Source organism: Cupressus sempervirens, chromosome 4 (assembly GCF_028749045.1).
Source record: "Cupressus sempervirens isolate cs-2001-9-10 chromosome 4, ASM2874904v1, whole genome shotgun sequence".
NCBI classification, from domain to species: Eukaryota; Viridiplantae; Streptophyta; class Pinopsida; order Cupressales; family Cupressaceae; genus Cupressus; species Cupressus sempervirens.
In genome coordinates, this window is record NC_143121.1 from 626,755,536 (window position 1) to 626,774,937 (window position 19,402).

General features: G+C 36.4%; 1 protein-coding gene and 1 pseudogene across 13 annotated transcripts in view; both read right to left on the minus strand.

Moving 5' to 3' along the window:
- Nucleotides 1-19,402, minus strand: part of LOC149562792 (26S proteasome non-ATPase regulatory subunit 13 homolog B-like) — a 94,865-nt gene that overhangs the window by 40,223 nt on the left and 35,240 nt on the right. Inside the window, exon 1 of one of the 13 annotated variants that reach the window (XM_089826248.1) lies at nucleotides 4,685-4,703. The exons of 11 other annotated variants lie outside the window; for them this stretch is intronic. Coding sequence is in view for 1 of the 2 variants with exons in the window: in XM_089826244.1 (XP_089682370.1) it covers nucleotides 4,817-4,831 (15 nt within the window). In the remaining variant the exon portion in view is untranslated. Of the gene's footprint in view, nucleotides 1-4,684; nucleotides 4,832-19,402 lie in introns of those variants that run through there. One more of the 13 variants, XM_089826244.1, reaches the window with a different exon arrangement.
- On the minus strand, nucleotides 4,870-11,791 carry LOC149562793 (putative pentatricopeptide repeat-containing protein At5g59200, chloroplastic; annotated as a pseudogene).

Below are 19,402 nucleotides of genomic sequence, written 5' to 3' on the forward strand. Positions count from 1 at the left end.
CTTTTTGAACTCATTTTTTAAAGCAAAAATAGCATACAATTCTTGTGTTGTTACGATGCATAATTTTATTTCTGTATATTTTAAGAAGATATGGGTCGAAGTGAGGATGCAACTTTGGAAAATGACACCTCATGGAAGGGCAGTGAGGATGCAAGTAAGTCAAAGAGGAAGAATAATCACTACAAAGGTTTAGGCAACTGAGAAGCAAAGCTTTCAAAAAAAGACCTCAAAATAGTCAAAGGATTCATACTTGCAATTCTGCCCCAGCACTTAGATCTCGTCTGCAACTTCTGCATATTGTACCCTTCATCATGCGTCGTTTGGTCCTTCAAGCTTGAAGAAACTTCCTGTGACCTTGAATGGTGCATTCCAACATAACTGCAACTCCAATACAAATCAAGAGTAATCTACAGGGCATAGCGATGTACCATTCCATCAGCTTCTCCAAATCTTTGCGTACACAAAACAAAGAATGCCCCACCAAATGCGATCACTGAATCTTTTTGTTTCCTCTCAGATCCTCAGCCTCTGAGCTCTCGTCCACCTCTATAACCCTAACAACTTGAGAAGATTCATAATTAACTGCGACCAAAGATTCATCATTTACACGATCTACAATGATGACAAATTTTTGCTCGGCAAAAGAGTCAACATTTCCAAATGGAACTCATTATTCAATGGGGATCAGATTGACTCTATAGACAAGACAAGTAATGTGAGAACACACCCACATGTCGATGCACTTAAGATGAAAAACATGGTTGCATTTCGGAAGGAGCCAGAGCATTTCCTTCTGAAAATTAATAATGTCCTAATGCATTTTTTATAGGTCATCTTCAAAAAAAAGCATACTATTCAAATGCATGAAACACTAAATAATGTAGTATTTGTAATTATAAATCTTTTTCATTTCCTCTTCTTAATAACCAAGTGTGAACCTATAGATTGTAAACTACTATAATTTTTAAGTAACAATAATTTTCAAGAATTTAAGAAAGAGAATAATTTAAAGTGGATTACATAGAAGTTTGGTGCAAAAATGATTTCACATACCTGAACCTATTGTAAGAATAAATGGACTTGGGCTTCTAAAATAAGTAAGCCAACCAATGAGAAAAACCTATAAAAACTTATCAAAATAAATGCAAAACTGATGTGTAATACAGCTTGTGGAAACCTAATCATTATCAATGATCAAGCAAATTTATCAAAGAGCCTACCAATGAGCTTGCAGAATGATAGCTTAGAGAATTTTAGAAAATCATGCATGTTTACTTAAACCCACGGGAGAATGTGAAGAATAGGAGGACCAAAATTTGGGCCATGTACACCCTCAAAGCAAGGGATGTTGAGTCCCCTAGGGTTGTGTGAATTTGAGAACACAATGGCAAAGCTACTACACGCTTTCGTTGTTGTGTGCATCGTCAGCAGAAGGTACATCTGCATACGTAGCTATACCTTTGTAGCAATTATTCTTCCTCTTTGACTTATGACTTACTTGCATCCTCACTGCCCTTCCATGAGGTGTCATTTTCCAAAGTCACATCCTCACTCCGACCCATATCTTCTAACAAAATACAGAAATAAAATTATGCATCATAACAACAAACAGCATTACATGATATGCTTGCATCAAAAAATGAGTTGGAAAAGTCCAGAGCAGCCAATAATTGTAAAGCAGATCATCTATGCAATACTCTACGAGAAATGTCAAAAACTCAACTCTATCTCACTTAGCTGGAAGTACCTTGATATTCTTTAAATTTAGAGCATTGTTAGATATGCAATTATGGTTCTACAACTTGATTAATTCTCTATGGCCCTGCAATGGACTGTAGCCAGATATCAATAAAGCAAACAAACAAGACTTCCAAAGCATTATTTTTTTTGAAAATACATTTCATATTATCGAACAGAATAGGTAATGTTTATATTACCATAGAATTACATGGGAGTTCTCTTCCTGAATAGAAAGAACACAAATGATACACTTTACCGCTCGAGGCACTGGCCCCATTACTTTATTAAAATTGTTGGGAATGCGTTGGATACTACATCTCAAATCTTTTTCACACCAACTTTAAATATTATAGAACTGTGAATTGTAATCAAATAACATTGACTCAAGCTTTTATGAAAACAATACAACCTACTGGAAGTTATTTGACAAGGAAACCAAATAGAAGTGAAGGGGATAAACCCATGGGTTTTAAAAATGGAGCAGCAAAGAGTTTATCCTTCCAAACAATTCAGCCCAAGATCATTTGGTGGTAGTAAATTAGATATGGTGTCGAACTAAACATTTGCAAGGAGCTTCGCCATATAGTGCCCTAACAATGTATTTTGTAATAAGACATGTATTCTAGGTATATGGGTCAATAATGTTTAGATTGCATCTATCTTTTGAGTAGAGACAATGATTCCATAAGGTTATGGGAAGACCTTTTTTATTTTCCTATTTGGTCCACAAAATCCTCCCAATCACTTAGGTCAGTTGGTTGTAAATACTCTTGGAAGAGAGCGATTACTAATAAGACAATGTTATTTTCTTTATTCATTTATCAAGATATGGTTTTCATGATGTGCAAGTGTCCTAGAATGATACATTTAAAACAATTAGCTCTACATCCATAGCTCAATTTTTCCTTTCCATGCAAATAAGTCAAATCCTACAATTGTTAACTCTAGAATGTAGCAAGCCAATTTGAGATAGTTGAAGTGTTCATGCCAACAATCTTTTGCGATAGAGCAATCATTTTTTCTAATCTTGGGTCTAAGATAAGTAGATCAGTGATAACTAGGCTAGAAAAGTTTTCAATATAATAATATGACATAATTGAATGTTGAAATCAATCTTGACTTGATGAATTTACAAAAATAGTCAATTTTTGTGCTAAATAGATTGGCCCAATGTTATGTAAAATGAATACTATTTTACAAAATATGCACATGTGTGTTCTAAATGCAACTCACAAGTGTAGAGACAACTAAATGCATCAACTCATTAGAGTTCATTAACATCGACCATCACTAATTTTATAGTTGTATGTTATCTTTTGTTCACAAAATTGCAAAACCACACTTTATTTTAATACATGATCCCTTGCTTGCTTGGTCCTCTGCACCACACTTGTCATATCTAAAAACTTATAACTATTTGAAGCTACTTCTTAACAAATTTTATATATATATATATATATATAAGCAATAAAAATAACATAAATATTTATATTCTATTATGTTGAAGCATATAATTTCTATCAACGGTTTTACTTTTGATCTAGATGATGTTTAAACAAACTTAGTTATTAAGTAATGGAATTATTTAGAAATAACAAAACAAAAAGTATGTTGTAAGTGAATAAGTGTTGTATTCAAGCCCATATTATTTACTCGTACGTTGTTGTGTTGTATAAATATGTCATGTAAAACTTTTGAGTGCTTCGAGTGTTAGCAAAATAGTCAAAGATTGCCCAAATTAATATTTATGTTGTGTGACAATGTCCTTGAATTTTATGTGGGGCCCATTTATTATGAAATGATATAGCTTAAGATTATTCAATCATTAGAATATCTTAATAATCTCAATCTTAAACTCTTAATTTATGAAAGTTTATACATTAAATTATCTCTGATTTAGGTATTTTTGTGCAAATTTAATCATCAAAAAAATATATATTCAAATCAAAATCTCATAATAAAATTAAAGGAGAAATTAGATTTCCATGCAATTATATAGTTTGTGCAATGATTTGTAGCATCAAAACAAAAACTTGAAATTTCATGTGATTTAATTGTTTTGATGAATGTGCACCAAACTTAAACAAATATGAACATTTTTTCTTTATAGAAAATCAGTCATATCAAACCAAACAAACAAACTTTTAGTTTTGTAAGATCATACAAATAATTCAAAACTCCATTTACATGTCAATAGGAGACAGCTATCCAACCAATTAAAATTTTACAATAGGAGACAGCTATCCAGCCAGCTAAAATGCAACTACTTTGTATGGATTGGACTTTAGCTGGCTGGATAGCCACTGACTATATATAACAAGGTGGTGAAGTAGAGGTGGAAGCATATTTTTAATTTTTACGGTCTTCACAACACAATCAATACTCGAAGAGATGATTAAAAGACAAGCATACCACAAGGGTTCAAATGCAGGCAGCCTAACTTCTCCTGAAAGTTTTCAACTACTTTGGGACATTTTCCCATTCATTTGATTATGTACAGTTCACAATAAGTTGTTTTAAATTATTGGAAGGAAAAGAAGAAACTAAATATGACTGAATCAAACAGAAAAAGTGAAGGTTTGGATTTTTCACCATCATTGCTATCTTAGAACACCTGAAAAAGATCTTTGAAATAGGGTATTGGACATCAATCAAAGTACAAAGGAAGGGGGCTGATTATCAAATGTTCTAGCTTGAAAGTTTTTATCCCTGCAAACCTCATCACACTGCTGCTAAGTGTTTGTCTTTACATAGACTCGCATTGTGTGATTGTAATAAACGAGATGATGTCATTCTATAATCCCAAAATCTCTCAACGAGATGTTTCACAAACTGAATTGAACTCAAAGACAACTGATATTGCCTATTTAAAAACTCAATAATATTGTTAGGGGAGAAGCATATGCTTTTGAAAATTTGTATGAGACTTAGCATAGTCCAGTACTCTGGTGTTCAAAATTTGGCAGAGTAGAACAAGTTCAAAGGAAAATGTGTTTGCAAGATAGTCACAATGCTGAAGCATAGGTAGTGCAAACTGTTTTATAGAATGCCTTAAATAACCTTGGACCCATGGAATTCATACAAGAGGTCCCTGCACATTAACAAGAAAATGATCAGAAAATTAAAACACAAAATGTAAATATTAAACGAGCAGAGATATTAATGAAAAATGGAAACTCAGAAGACAAAACAATGACAGAATGTTTTATCGTGGTTTGACATAACTTGCCTACATCCACACTCCAGCAGGGAATTACCATTAGTCAAATATCCGATACAAAGTAAATGGGATGCACACAGCCATTATAAAGAGTTCTATGAATACTAAGAGTTGAAAGCCAACAAACAGTCGTGTGACTGTTGAGCTTCATGCCCCAACACAAAGAAAATGCGGACAGAGCAACTGAAACAACGTAAGCAAGCATGGCAAAAAAATGATCAGAGTGTGTGTAGCCACACCTTTGAAGAGAATCCCCTCACAGCAAACCTACTGGACTAACAAGCAATGCAGAGGTGAGCTATTTCTGCAAGAACAGCAGGTATCGACCGAATAGTGCACAGGATTTTTAGACCCAACACTGAAAAGAAACTGGAGCCACCTAATCATTCGAATGAGTTGATTAGGTCCCCAATCTATTATAAGTGAAATACCCATGCAACTGCCATTTTTAATCTGTAATTTGTAAAGGATTCAAGTCTTATGCTCCTGGATGGTATCCATTTCAAGTCTTGGAGTAAGCATATATTTTTTCCCTAGTCAGTTTGTCCTACATTCCCCATATGTTTTCTGTTTGTGATTGTGAAGTGTCCCCTACAACAAAAGAATAAATCTTCTTGTCAACCTCAATCCAACTACAACCAGGCATCTTTTTTATCTGTCTCTCATTCATCATTTCCTGCACCTTCTGAATACCATCCCACCTCCCTGCTGCAGCATAGATATTTGCCAACTGTAGAAATGGCGAGGCATTTTCAGTGTCTAACTCGAAAAGGTGTCCGGCCACACACTCTCCAAGCTTTGCATTGTTATGAGCTTTACAGCCACCAAACAAAGATCTCCATATGGTAACATCAGGTTCTATTGGTATTCTCTTGATAAAATATTTTGCCTCGTCAAGTTGCCCAGCACGACCAAGAAGATCAACCATGCAACCGTAGTGCTCCATTGTAGGTACAATATGGTAGCATTGACTCATACCATTAAAATAATGCCAACCTTCATCTATTAAACCAGCATGGCAGCATGTTACAAATGTAAATGGCGGAATACTTGAATGAATTAATCAGAGATCAAACTGATCTATATATACAAAGAGGGGAGTCGAATAGAATAGAAACATTCTATTCTAGACTACACCTAAATATTAGAAACATTCTAATATTTACAGAGATATAATAAGATATAATAGTGAGCATTAAAAAGAAACATGAAGGTTATTTTAATACCCCCCCCTTAATGCTCAATCTATTTACTACACCAATAGATCCCCTGAATTTAACAAACTTGTCAGGACCAAGGGGTTTAGTGAAAATATCTGCTGATTGCTCTGAGGTAGGAACATAGCGTAACTGAATAGATCCATCTTCTACTAATTGTCGGATGTAATGGCAATGAAGCTCTATGTGCTTGGTTCGTTCATGAAACACTAAGTTCTTGGCAAGTTTGAGTACGCCCTGATTGTCTGAAAACAAAGAAGTCGAACCTGCTTGAGGAATATGCATATCTGCAAGCATCTGTCGGAGCCAAATTGCTTCACAAGCTGCCTTGACAGCTCCTCTATATTCTGCTTCTGTAGAGGAGAGTGCATGTGCTTGTTGCTTCTTACTGGTCCAAGTAACTGCTGCAGATCCGATACTAAACACATAGCCAGAAGTAGATTTCCTATCATCAACTGAGCCGACCCAATCGGAATCAGTGAATCCACTGAGCTGAGGAGTAGTACTCCTTGTGTAAAGAAGACCATAATCTAAAGTACCATGTACATAGCGTAACACACGTTTCGCTGCAATCCAATGATCAGTCTTGGGGTTTGTCATGAACCGTGAGATGTAGCTGACTGCAAAACTGAGATCAGGTCTAGTAGTAGTAAGGTAGATGAGACTACCTACTAGCTGCCTGAAGAGTGTTTCATCTACAGGAGGAGAAACAGATTGTGCGGACAATTTCAGACCAGTCTCCATTGGAGTGGAGGCAGATTTGCAATCCTGCATTCGAAACCTATCAAGCAAACTTCTGGCATACTTGGACTGAGACAAAAAAATACTATTGTCAATCTGCCAAACCTCAATACCTAAACAATAATGAAGCAATCCGAGATCTGTCATATCAAAAGTTCTGCATAGATCCTGTTTGATTTCTGAAATCAAATGTTCTGAATTTCCAGTAATGATCAAATCATCCACATAGACAACAAGAAAAAGAATATCATTACCAGAGTGTTTAATATATAGATTATTGTCTGACGGACTACGCTGAAATCCTTGAGCAACCAAGTAATGATCAATCTTTATGTACCAAGCCCTAGGGGCCTGTTTAAGACCATAGAGGGCCTTCTGGAGTCTACATACTTTGTGTTCTGAACCGGCAACCTTAAAACCTGGGGGCTGCGTCATGTAGACTTCTTCCTGTAATTCACCATTGAGAAAGGCGCTCTTCACATCCATCTGATGAACTTTCCAACCATATTGAGCTGCAATTGCAAGAAGAATGCGAATAGTGCTCATCTTGGCTGTCGGTGCAAATGTCTCCTCATAATCAATGCCTTCGCACTGGGTGAATCCTCGAGCAACAAGTCTAGCTTTGTATTTGTCCAAGGTACGATCTGCATGGTACTTGACCTTATAGACCCATTTACAGCTAATGGGTTTCTTCCCAGGAGGGAGATCTGAAAGACCCCAAGTGTGGTTCTTTTGAAGACTCTGAAGCTCAGAATCCATTGCTTGTTCCCATTCTGGAATTCCTTTGGCCTCTGCATATATCTGGGGCTCAGGGATACTGTGGATGTTGGCCATAAGAGCTATATTAACTGTGTTGTGCTGAAGGCTCTTATTTCTAGAGGTTCTACCCTCAATGAGTTCATCAGGACGAAGATCACTAATCGTTTGAGCCCACCATTTTGGCCGAATAGTCGAGGAGCCAATATCAGATGCTGACGGAATAGCTGGATGAGAAGCAAGAGCAGGAGTTGTATTATCTGGAAGTGACTGAGGTGGTGTATCAGTAGCATCAGATGACTCATAGAAAATAGAAGAACCCAAGTCAGAGATTGCTGAAGACTGAATCTCGGAATGTGGTGGGGAGTCAGAGAGCGGAAATGGTCCAAATTCCTCATCAAACACACCATCACGACTGAAGATTAAACGATCAGTATTTACATCAATCAGTCTGTAGACCTTATGTGTGTGACTGTATCCTGTAAACATAAGTTTCTGGCTTTTGGAATCCAACTTAGTGCGTTTGGCATCAGGAATCCATACATATGCCAAAGAGCCAAAAACTTTCAAATGGTTGATCCTAGGTTTGCGACCAGACCAGGCTTCCTCAGGAGTCTTATGATTAACTGCAAGGGTGGGTGACCGGTTAAGAAGGTAGACAGCTGTGGATACTGCTTCTGCCCAATATTTTCTGGGAACATTTCTATGTTCTAGCATAGTCCTAGCCATTTCTGTGATGGTACGGTTTCGACGCTCTACAACACCATTTTGCTGAGGGGTGTGAGGTGTGGTGAACTGACGTCTAATGCCATGAGTAGTACAGAAGGCAGAGAAAGCAGAAGAACAGAATTCCCCCCCCATTATCGGTCCTAAGAGTACGGATGAAGGAACCAGACTCTTTTTCTACTAGAGCTTTAAACTGCTGAAATACAAGAAAGGCATCTGATTTTTGCTTAAGAAAATATACCCACATTTTGCGACTGAAATCATCCACAAAGAGTAAAAAATACCTGTTCCCAGTAATAGAAGGAGTATTCATAGGACCACATACATTAGCATGGACTAGCTGGAGTACTCTGTATGCCTGCCATGATTCACCATTCTTAAATGGTGTCCTATGTTGCTTCCCTGCTTAGCAAGCTCCGCAAACGCGATGGTTCTGGGTCTGAATATTAGGTAGGCCATGGACTAAATTATCTCAAGCAAGTTGTGCTAGATATTGAATGTTCAGATGACCGTATCACTGATGCCAGAGACTGCTGAGAGCGGATGATTCGGCGATGAAGGCATGCTCAAGGGAATCGCCTGAATCTACAAGCCTATAAATACCATGATCCTCAAGACCGAAAGCAAGGGTAGTGCGGGAAACACGATCAATAATCGAACACTTATTTCCACTGAAAACGACATCCAACTGAGGAGAGTGCTTCATAATCTGACTAACAGACAGAAGATTATGTTTCATGCCAGGAACATAACATACATTGAGAAACATGAGTTTTCTTCCTCCAGACTGAATCTGAACATTGCCCTTGCCGACAATATTGTATTCTTCACCGCCTCCAAAGATTACTGAGTCAGAATAGGGAGTGAATTCAACAAACCAATCACGCCTATGAGTGAAATGTCGGGAGGCACCAGAATCGATGTACCAAGCAGAAGATTTCACATGATTTGCAGGTATGCTGGCCATAAAGGCATGGTAGATAGATTCTTTCTACTCTGAGTGTTGGGCAGCATTGGCGTGCTGTTTAATTGAGTCCAACTTTTGATGCTGCTGATACAGATGCTTATAATATGTGAATATTTCAAATGGCACAAACTTCGAGGTGAGAAAATGAAAGACCCAAAAAAATTGGAGAAGTAACCAAAAAAGAGCTCAAAAAACCCAGAAATAAAATGTTGTCGAAATCCGGATCCGCTGGCTCGAAAATCGACGCACAAAAAACGAGGCACCCACAAAAATCTGATGAAGACCCATTTGAGATTTCAAAAAACCCACCAAGAATATGTGCTCAAAAAAAATTTCCGAAGTCAAAAACTAGGGTTTCGAGCAGAATAACAGTCAGCGGCCAAAAAGGTCAAAAAGGCAGAAAAAAGATGTTTGCAGGTGAAAAAAACAACAAAACCCAGCTGTTGAAACGCGAGCAGAATATCCAACAAGGATAGACAGACCCGTTTTTGAAAAAAAAACCAAAAATCCCACTTTTTGAGATCTGGATGTGAACAGATTTGAAAAAACGACCTCCAGATTTGAAAAAACGACCTTCAGATTTGTGACTTACAGACTAAGCTACGGGTTTCCAAGAACGCCAGTAGCTGAAGACACAATTTTTCAATCGATTTGCACAGAGGGTTTAAACCCTAGCTCTGATACCATGTTACAAATGTAAATGGCGGAATACTTGAATGAATTAATCAGAGATCAAACTGATCTATATATACAAAGAGGGGAGTCGAATAGAATAGAAACATTCTATTCTAGACTACACCTAAATATTAGAAACATTCTAATATTTACAAAGATATAATAAGATATAATAGTGAGCATTAAAAAGAAACATGAAGGTTATTTTAATACAGCATGCAGACAAGACTCCAACTAATGTAATCTGATTTGGTTTTGTGCCAGAAGATTGCATTTGTTTGAAAAGCTCAAGGGCCTCCCTTGCAGAGCCATGCATTGCATATGCTTCAATCATTGCGGTCCAGGAGACCACATCTTTTTTGCGCATTTTGTCAAACACATTGCGTGCATTTTGTATACTTCCACTTTTCGCATACATGTGTACAAGGGCACTTGCTACAAAAATATTAGACTGAAACCCGCTTTTGGTTATCTGTTCGTGTATTTCCTTACCGCGCTCTAGAGCTGTCAAGCTGGCACAAGCCAGGAGAACACTGGAAAATGTCATTACATTTGGTTCCACATTCTCCAGTTGATTTGTTCAAACAGCTTCAGGGCATCTTCCCACAGCCCATTCTGTGCATACCCTGCAATCATACTATTCCAAGCTGCAACAATTCGACCTGGAATTACTCCAAACAACTTCATAGCCTCATCCAAAAATCCATTCTGTGCATACACAGTGATCATGGCATTCCACGAAACCAAACTTCTATCAGGCATCCGATTAAAAAACTTCAAATCCCGTTCAACATTTCCATTCTGCCCATATCCCGCAATCATCGTCGTCCACGAAACATCATCTTGCTCAGGCATTTCCTCAAAGAGTCTCAGAGCTTTCTCAAAGCTTCCATTTGCACATAAGCTGCAATCATGGCATTCCACGACACAACATTTCGATGAGACATTGTGTCAAACAGATATCGTGCATTCTCCAAATTCCCACATTTTGCATACATGTCTACCAGGGCATTTCCAACAAACACATCGGACTGAAACCCACTGTTAACAATCTTTCCATGAAGCTCCTTCAAAACGTTATAATTTGTACATGCTGGAAGAACGCTAGAAAAGGTGAAGTGATCGGGTTTTATACATGTCCTTCTCATTTGTCTTAAAATAGCCAAGGCATCGTCAGCATGCTCGTACCTGGTATAAGCTGTGATCATGGCAATCCATGAAATGACACAAGGATTGAGCATTTGGTTCAAAACTTTGCGACCATCAGCCAAACTCCTGCACTTCGCATACAAGGTGATCAAATTGTTCCAAAAGAATGTTCCCTCACATTGAATCCCAGACAAAATAATATGGGCATGAACCAATTTCCCCCGTGGCAGGGTTCTGACATTTACACAACCCTGCAAGAAAGAAACATACACAGATATGCCCACATTATGGTAGTTCGCACTCTGCAAAATATGAAATGCTTCTTTCAATCGTTTCTACTTACACAATCTTCTGATTTCATCCGAAACGCTAATATTGGATTGGAATTGGGTGACACAAAAATCCAAAGCCATTGAAATCCCATTAGGAGAATGCGTTTCTCAAGCTTAAGCTCTGCATGCTATCAGTTTTTTCAAATCTTGGCAATTAATTTTTCGGTTAATATTTAAACCCATTACTAATGAAGTTTAGATTGAACCTGTAATCAGAAAAATCGGCAGGCTGTTGGAACCATGAGCTGTATACTATATATTCAGGCAATTTTTTCCAGCGAGCGTCAATTTTTGCAGGCGTGAGACCTTTGGCTGGAGCTCTCAATAATGGTCGTAAAGCTTTCAATAATTGCTTTATCTAATCCACAGGTCACTTCTCTGATCAAACTCTCCCTCCGCCAAACCGCACTCAGCCCAACTTTCTTCTTGCACCATTCCTGAGAAGCGACGGATGTAGATCAAGAAATTTTCTGACAACTATTTTCCCAGCGTGAGACAACTTCCGGTTGGAGTGAACTCCAATGGGAAAGCCTATCGGCTAAATATATATATATATATATATATAGAAATTATATCACACTTATATATGTATATTTATACTAGTCTCATAGGTTTAGCCGACTGAAGCTACCAAACATTAACACAAACTACTTCCTTAAAACTCACACCCTTTTTCTTTGACTCTTCAACTTGAAGCATGAAACTGAAATGAAAAACCTTTGTTATCAAGAATTGCGCCCACCAACCTGCTAAGTTGATGATGAGTTAATTTTAGCAACTGCAATAATACTCTCCAAAAACAATTTCATGTTTTTATTCAAGCAAAGATTTTGTCTTGTCATCCATTTTAGTAACTACATTAATGCTCTCCAAAAACCATTTCAATTTTTTATTCTGGCAAATATCTTGTCTTGTCAGCCTATAAATTGTTAAAAATCTCTTACATTCAAATGTCATTTATCATGCCACTTTAATTGTTTTTTTGTAAAAATACTTATTTGGGTGTTTAATTCATTATCACAATTCTTAATTCATGAGTGCACATTAGATAGAGAAGTGGACTTTTCAAAACTTCAGCAAACTTTTATACTTCAATATTTTGCATATCAACTTTGGTCTTGGCACATTTTAGACATATGAGAGGATTTCATAGTTAAATTTCCAATATTTCCAACACTTCGTTAAATTTTGGCCTTAGTGCATATTAGATAGGAGTGCGACTTTCATACACTTAGCCAAATTATATCCACCCCCTTCAGCTCTTCCCTTTGGCACACATGAGATAGGGAAGAGGATTTTAACGTTATGAAAAATTCCTTACCCATGAAGGATTAGCACTCTTGAGTGCATATGAGACAAGGTGAAGAGCTTTTGAAGGTTTTGACAAATTCCTTGCTCATGTGAAATCCACGCCCTTGGGTACTAATTAGACAAGGTGGAGGATTTTGTGTTTTTAGGGAAAATCCATGACCATAGAGGATTAGCACTCTAGAATACTATTTAGGCATAGTGAAGGATTTTTTTCACACTGAGGGAATTCCTTCCCCATAGCAAACTAGCACACATGGGCCAACATTGTACCAAGTGGTGGATTTTTTTCATTTTGGAGGATTTCCTTGTCCATGGATGATTAGCACTCTTGGGCACCACTAATTGCTGCTCCAAGCGCCATCTGAATATTCTGACCAGTAAAATATATTAATTGCAATGCCTGTTTGCCTTATACTGATAGTCTCTAATGCTGGTATTGATTGCCTTCTAAAATGACAGAATTGCTGCTTTTAATATATTATTGTTGCTGCTAGATGCTCACTTCTTTTAAGATTTCTCTCCGCTTATCTGCTCTTATATTATAGAATATTTCATCTTACTACAACACCAGTTTATCATTCCACATCTTGTTGCATCTTATATCATGTTCAAAAGTGGCAACCATTCAAAAAGCCATAATGCTTTTCATGTCAGCCTTCTCAAATTGATGTATCATTATCATATTTGATAATTTTTGCTTACTAATGAGGTCGGCCATGTCTTTTTTATTTAATTCGCTGATTTTGTTCATCAATGCTTCTCAGTACTTGCTAATCATCTCTTTAATACTAATCACTGACATTTATTATAGCGTTATACTCCTGCAATTTGTGTTAAGTCAAGGTGGGGGATAACGATTATTTATTTTTGAGTTTCAACTGGACTGAAAATGCTTTACTTTTTGTCCAAGGTATAAGTAAAATTTAGCAATAATGTCTGATAAATTTAAATACATGTTGATGTTGATCATGTCATAGGAAAAAATTATATTGAATTTAAGTGGTAACTATTCATCTTTTATTTCGGTGGGTAGAAAAGATAAGAAAATAATGATTGGTAATTCTTACAAAAAATTGGTAAAATCATACATCCAAAAGTTCATGTTGAGATCAAAAAAGTTAATAGTGAATGTTCTATAAAACAACAAAATTTCACTGTTGCCAACAAAATTCTGTTTCTGAGGTAATTTAGCCAGAGTATGATTCCTTTCGCAATCACCACAAGAATAATATGCACCAGAATCTACAAGTCCTAAGCATTACTTCAATCCATTCACAACCAGTCACAGATTAAAAAGACAATGATGTAGGAAATTCAAAAAGGAAAATATGAACATGAATATAATCATCACAATGAAGTATACTTTGAACTGTCGCGATCTAGCTATTATTTACGTACTATAGAAGTAGACTTTGTGCAATGCAATGAGATCAGCAATTGGAATATGAACAACAAGAATCTATTTTCAACAGTTCATAGGTTTAACTCTCTATTTCATTTTCTCTATGATATGGAAATGTCCTTCAAGTTTGAAAAGAAAGAGTAGCTTTTGTCTATTTTTCTATATTTTTTTTAATTTTTAAGTCTCAAATCAGGTTTTTTCAAAAAACAAACTTACGCTTTTGGTTTGCCAATTTTTTCCCCAAACGATTTTTTATACCACGGTTTTAGGTACCATGTTATGAGGACCATGCGAATGGGTCATGGCTAGTGCCAATTTCTCGATATTAAAAAAAAAGAGAAAAGCATAAAGGCTTATATACATACAAGTCTACTTGAAGAATAAATATCAAGATTCAAATATTCAATCACCTTTGTGAGGCAGTTTCATTCATTTTGAAGAATGCTTTTAACTGTAGAAAAGTACCAATTAGGCAGACTCACATTCTATGCTAGTGACAGCCCTCATTTCATTACTAATTAAGTGACTGATCTCTCCTATAAAGAAGCCTCAAGGAAAACCAAAGGAGGGAGCCCCCACGACAATTGAGTAAAATGCTTTAGGGTAAAACAAAATTTTAGTGCTTGTTGACTTGATTCAGTAAAAAGGATAGTGGTTGCAAATGGTTTTACAAACAAAATTCAGACCGATGGTTTGTCAGTCAAATATACAACTAGGCTTGTACCTAAAGGGTTTGTCATCGGGAGGGGACAAACTTGATCAAGATTCAAATATTCATTCACCTCCTGGATAAATTGGAAATAAAACTGATTTTGACATTGTCAGATCTTTTCTGAATATGTGCAGTGGACCAGCCAAGCAGATTGCACTAGTAAAGAGACCAGTGTTGTACAACGGACCAGCCAAGCAGATTGCACTAATGAAGAGTGCCAGTGTGTGGCATTTTATGCATTTTGAATGTTTTAAACTGTATAAAAGTAACAGTAAGGCAAAGCCTCACATTCTATGCCAGTGACAACATTACTTTTATTAATGTTAAGAATGAAACATGATAATCTCCAGGTCTATAAGTGCAGGTCGCACTTATTCTTCTAAATCTAGATGTCTACGAATGGCTCTAAACACTCTCATTATTTCCTTTATAAGGCGGCAACTTTTCAGATTTGCTTGCATTAATACTAAACTAATATTATATGTATGTTAGTGTTTAATATTAAACTAAGTCTTAAAAGGTCACCGATTTTGAGAAAGGTTATGATAGCCGACCAAGTATAGGGACATATCCTTTGAGGGTTAAGTCTCTTGGTTTAGATATTTAGATGGGTGCTGATGCAGTTTGAAGGACACACACAAAACTTAAGTCTGCTTCTTCAAGTATCTTCATCCAGCAAATTATAAATCAGAATTACTCTTCTTCAATCAAGATCGATTTTAGAAGTATTGGATCTCCATTAAACAAGGTGTTAACTTCCTCAACATTTCATAACATTCAGAATATTAAGATATCATTCTCAGCAATTTAAGACTGAATCAAAAGTCTGATTCAAAGTTAAAAGAATTTGCAGAAACTTTACAATTAAAAGTAGAGTAACTGAACCCTCTTATAATGAAGCGTCAAGGTAAACCATAGGAGGCAGCAGCAATGAAACAAAACAAAGTTAAAGTTGTTAGACAGACAGTGTCATTTATCTGACATATTATATGTTTCAGGAGCAAACAACAATAAAATTTACAAAACCTGTCTATATTGAAAATTTCATCAACTTGAGGAAAAAAAATTTCATGATTCCATGTGTGATAACTGAATGTGATCGAATATTTACTATGGTAGTAATACATTTGAGTCATATGTACTCATATTGTAAAAGTACAATGATAGAGAAACCAATGGGCAATATTAAGACATTATTTTTATTAGAATATTATAATGTTTCTTTAATGGTCATCTTAGTTAGTCTTTAGTTTATTTAGTAGTTTCTATTTCCGTCTTTAGTTCCTAATTGTTTCCTTTTTTAGAAACATCTTTGTAAATCTATATAAGGAGCTTTCATCTCCTTTGTTTAATACAACAACAATATTTATTGACCACAACTAACGAACAAAAGGAGTTTATGGAAACATTACAAAAAGAGTGACCATTAGAAATAGACAGAAGAGAGAGTAAATAGAAACTATCTAATATCGTAACACCCTCCCTTAATGGTCAATCTAGCTTAAAAAAACAGAAATTTTGTATGTCCTCAAAAAGTGTAAAAGGCAGCCTTGGGTTGACCAGAGAGGTCTACATGTTCTGCAATGTTGGCATGTGGCTGAGACCCTCCCTGCTTCCGCTGGTCAGAAGCAATGCAAGTCCTGCATTCTTCAATCACATGACCAAATTTGTGGCAATAGTTGCACCAGATTTGCTTCTTCTTGGAGCTATTATGAGACTGAGTGGATGATTGTGATGGGCCTTTATCCATGTACTGGGCTGAAAAAGCTTGTTCAAAGGAGCGTGAAGGAGCACTACTGTCAAACTGTTGTTTCCAACGGTCCTACTACAGAAGTTTAGTGCACAAATTTGGAAATTTGAAGTCAATATTGGTTGCAGTAATGTTGAGTGTCTCAATATAGTGCTCATAGGATGATGGTACACTTTTCAGGGTAATGACCACCATATCCTCTTCCTCCATTGTATGGCCAATGGCCTCAAGCTTATCTTTAATGTCCTTAATCTTTAGAAGATGTTCCTATAAGGACGTGTGCTCATCCATAATAATAGAGAATAGTTGATTCTTCAGAAAGAAGGTTTGCTTTTATCTTATGTCTCATGGAGATCCTTTAATGTTGTCCAGATCTCTGCAGCTATCTTGCCAGAAAGCACTTAAGGCAACCGATCATCAGTAACTGAAAGCTTAATAAGCATAACCGCTTTATGATTATGCTCATCAAACTTCTCTTGAGTAGCATTGACTATGGTAGGACGAGTCTCAATATTCATAACAAATGCCTCAAGGTGACTTCGTCATCATTCTCTGCTTCCAGGTGTTGTAGTTCTTTCCGCTGAATCGTTGATTGCCTTCCAAGAGAAGATTGGTGAGAGATGCCATGACACATTTTTTGATGCAAAAAAATAAATATCAAAAATGGCACAAACTTTGAGGCGAATCGATAGAAGGCTCAAAAATTTTAGAGACACCCAAATAAGAGCTCAAAAAACCCAAATGGAATGTAATGTCATATTTTGATTCTGCTGGCTTAGAAATTGAGGCAAGGAAAACAATGCACCCAAAAAAAAGCGACTAACCCAATTGAGATGTACAAAAACCAATGTTACATGGGGACTCGCACCCCCTCCAAAACCTCGGAGTACCTATCCTTGAGACGTCCCCGAACCGAGTACTCGTGTACCCAAGTACCCCCACCTCCGCCATTCTGCAACCACGCTGCCGCTAAAATGGGGACTTGGATTTCTATTTGAATAATGATTTTTGAATGTCACTTTTGGGTATGTAATATGTTACTGTCTTGAATGTTCAATGGTTCTAGTTCATGTTGCAATTTTGCTATGTTCAAGTATTTTCATTTGGTATGTTCTAAAAAATGTCATCTCATAACAAGCATTTCAAGTTCTATACGTATGTATGTATATATATATATATACAACACCCCTCCCTGCCCCTTCCTCCCCTTGATGCCGTCCCCTGGCCGTCCCCTTGTGGTCTTGAAAATGGTGCCCATTTTCCCCCGTCTCGGAAACTCGTCCCGACATACCCGAGTACTAGTGTTACATTGGCAAAAACCCACCAAGAATATGCAAAAAAATTGTTGAAAAAAAACCTTGCTCAGATTTAAAAACTTGAAAAAACTTGCAGAGTTCTTCAACAAAGGGTGGATTTGAAAAAAAAAGGCCAGATTTTAATCCATGCAAGGGGTCGTGTTAGGTGAAGAATGCAAAAGATGGATGCAGAAATTGCGAGAAAGGTCAAAGAAGCATCGCTCTTGAGCAAAAAAGTAGCAGAAAAACACTAAAAATAGCGACGAAACTCACGCATTTCTCAGAAAAGGAGCCTGTCCGTGAATAGAAAAAGGTTGCAAAAGATCAAAAAACACCTAAGCCATTGATAAGAAACAAGAAAAATGCGACCAAAATGTGATTTTAATGACCTACGATTTTGCACAAAGAAAATTGCAAAAAAAAAATTGGATGCCGAACCCCTAGTCAAGTTTGGAGGAAAGAAAAAAAAGGATGCAAATTTTGAGCACACTTAGGCAAATATTTCAAAAATTTTGAACTAGTAATTTCAAAAAAGAAACTAAAAAATTTCGAAGAGGCTAAGAATTTGCTCCGATACCATATTATGGTAAAATATTGAATGTGTTAGTAAACGGAGATCATAAATGATATATATATAAGTATACACCAAAATGTTTCTATAATGAACGAAGAGAGAGAAATAGAAACATTCTAAAGCGAGAAAGAGAGTTTCCATAATGAACAGAAGGAGTTTATTAAACATTACAAAAAGAGTGACCATTAGAAAAATACGGAAGAGAGTAAATAGAAATTATCTACTATCGCAATAATTGTACTCTAAACCTAGTAGTAGAAAAGGTATCATTATTAGCTTTATAATTAAGATTTCCTGATAATTTTCTATTCACTCTCTTATCCTTCTATTCATTCATCCACTTCATTTTCTAATCTTAAAGTATTTAATGAAACTACAGCAAGACTTTGTCACTCCAACCTTCAAGTTTGGTACTAGTGTATATGCTTCAATTTCATAGGAGTGCCTTGCACACCCCTCCCAATGATTGAGACTAAATGTAATATCAGTACCCAATGATTAAGAGAAATCGTACACATCAATAATGATCTTGGTCTAACACTCAGGCTAAATGTTTTCTTTGCACCTGGCATTCATTTCAGATTTACAACAAGAAGGTATGATGTCATTTTCTGCATTGAAAGTAATGCATTCTATGATAGAAGTACCTGGGCAAGTGGTTCATTTTCAGTCCCTACACAACCAAACAAATTGGTAAAACTAATCCCATGAAAACTCTATTGGATGAATAATGTAATTAACTTTGTCAGCTATTATGAAGCATTTAATGCATCTCTACATGGAGAAAATCTTGCTCACTGAATAGAGATGAGTTTAGTTCTTTCTCTGTTCAGTG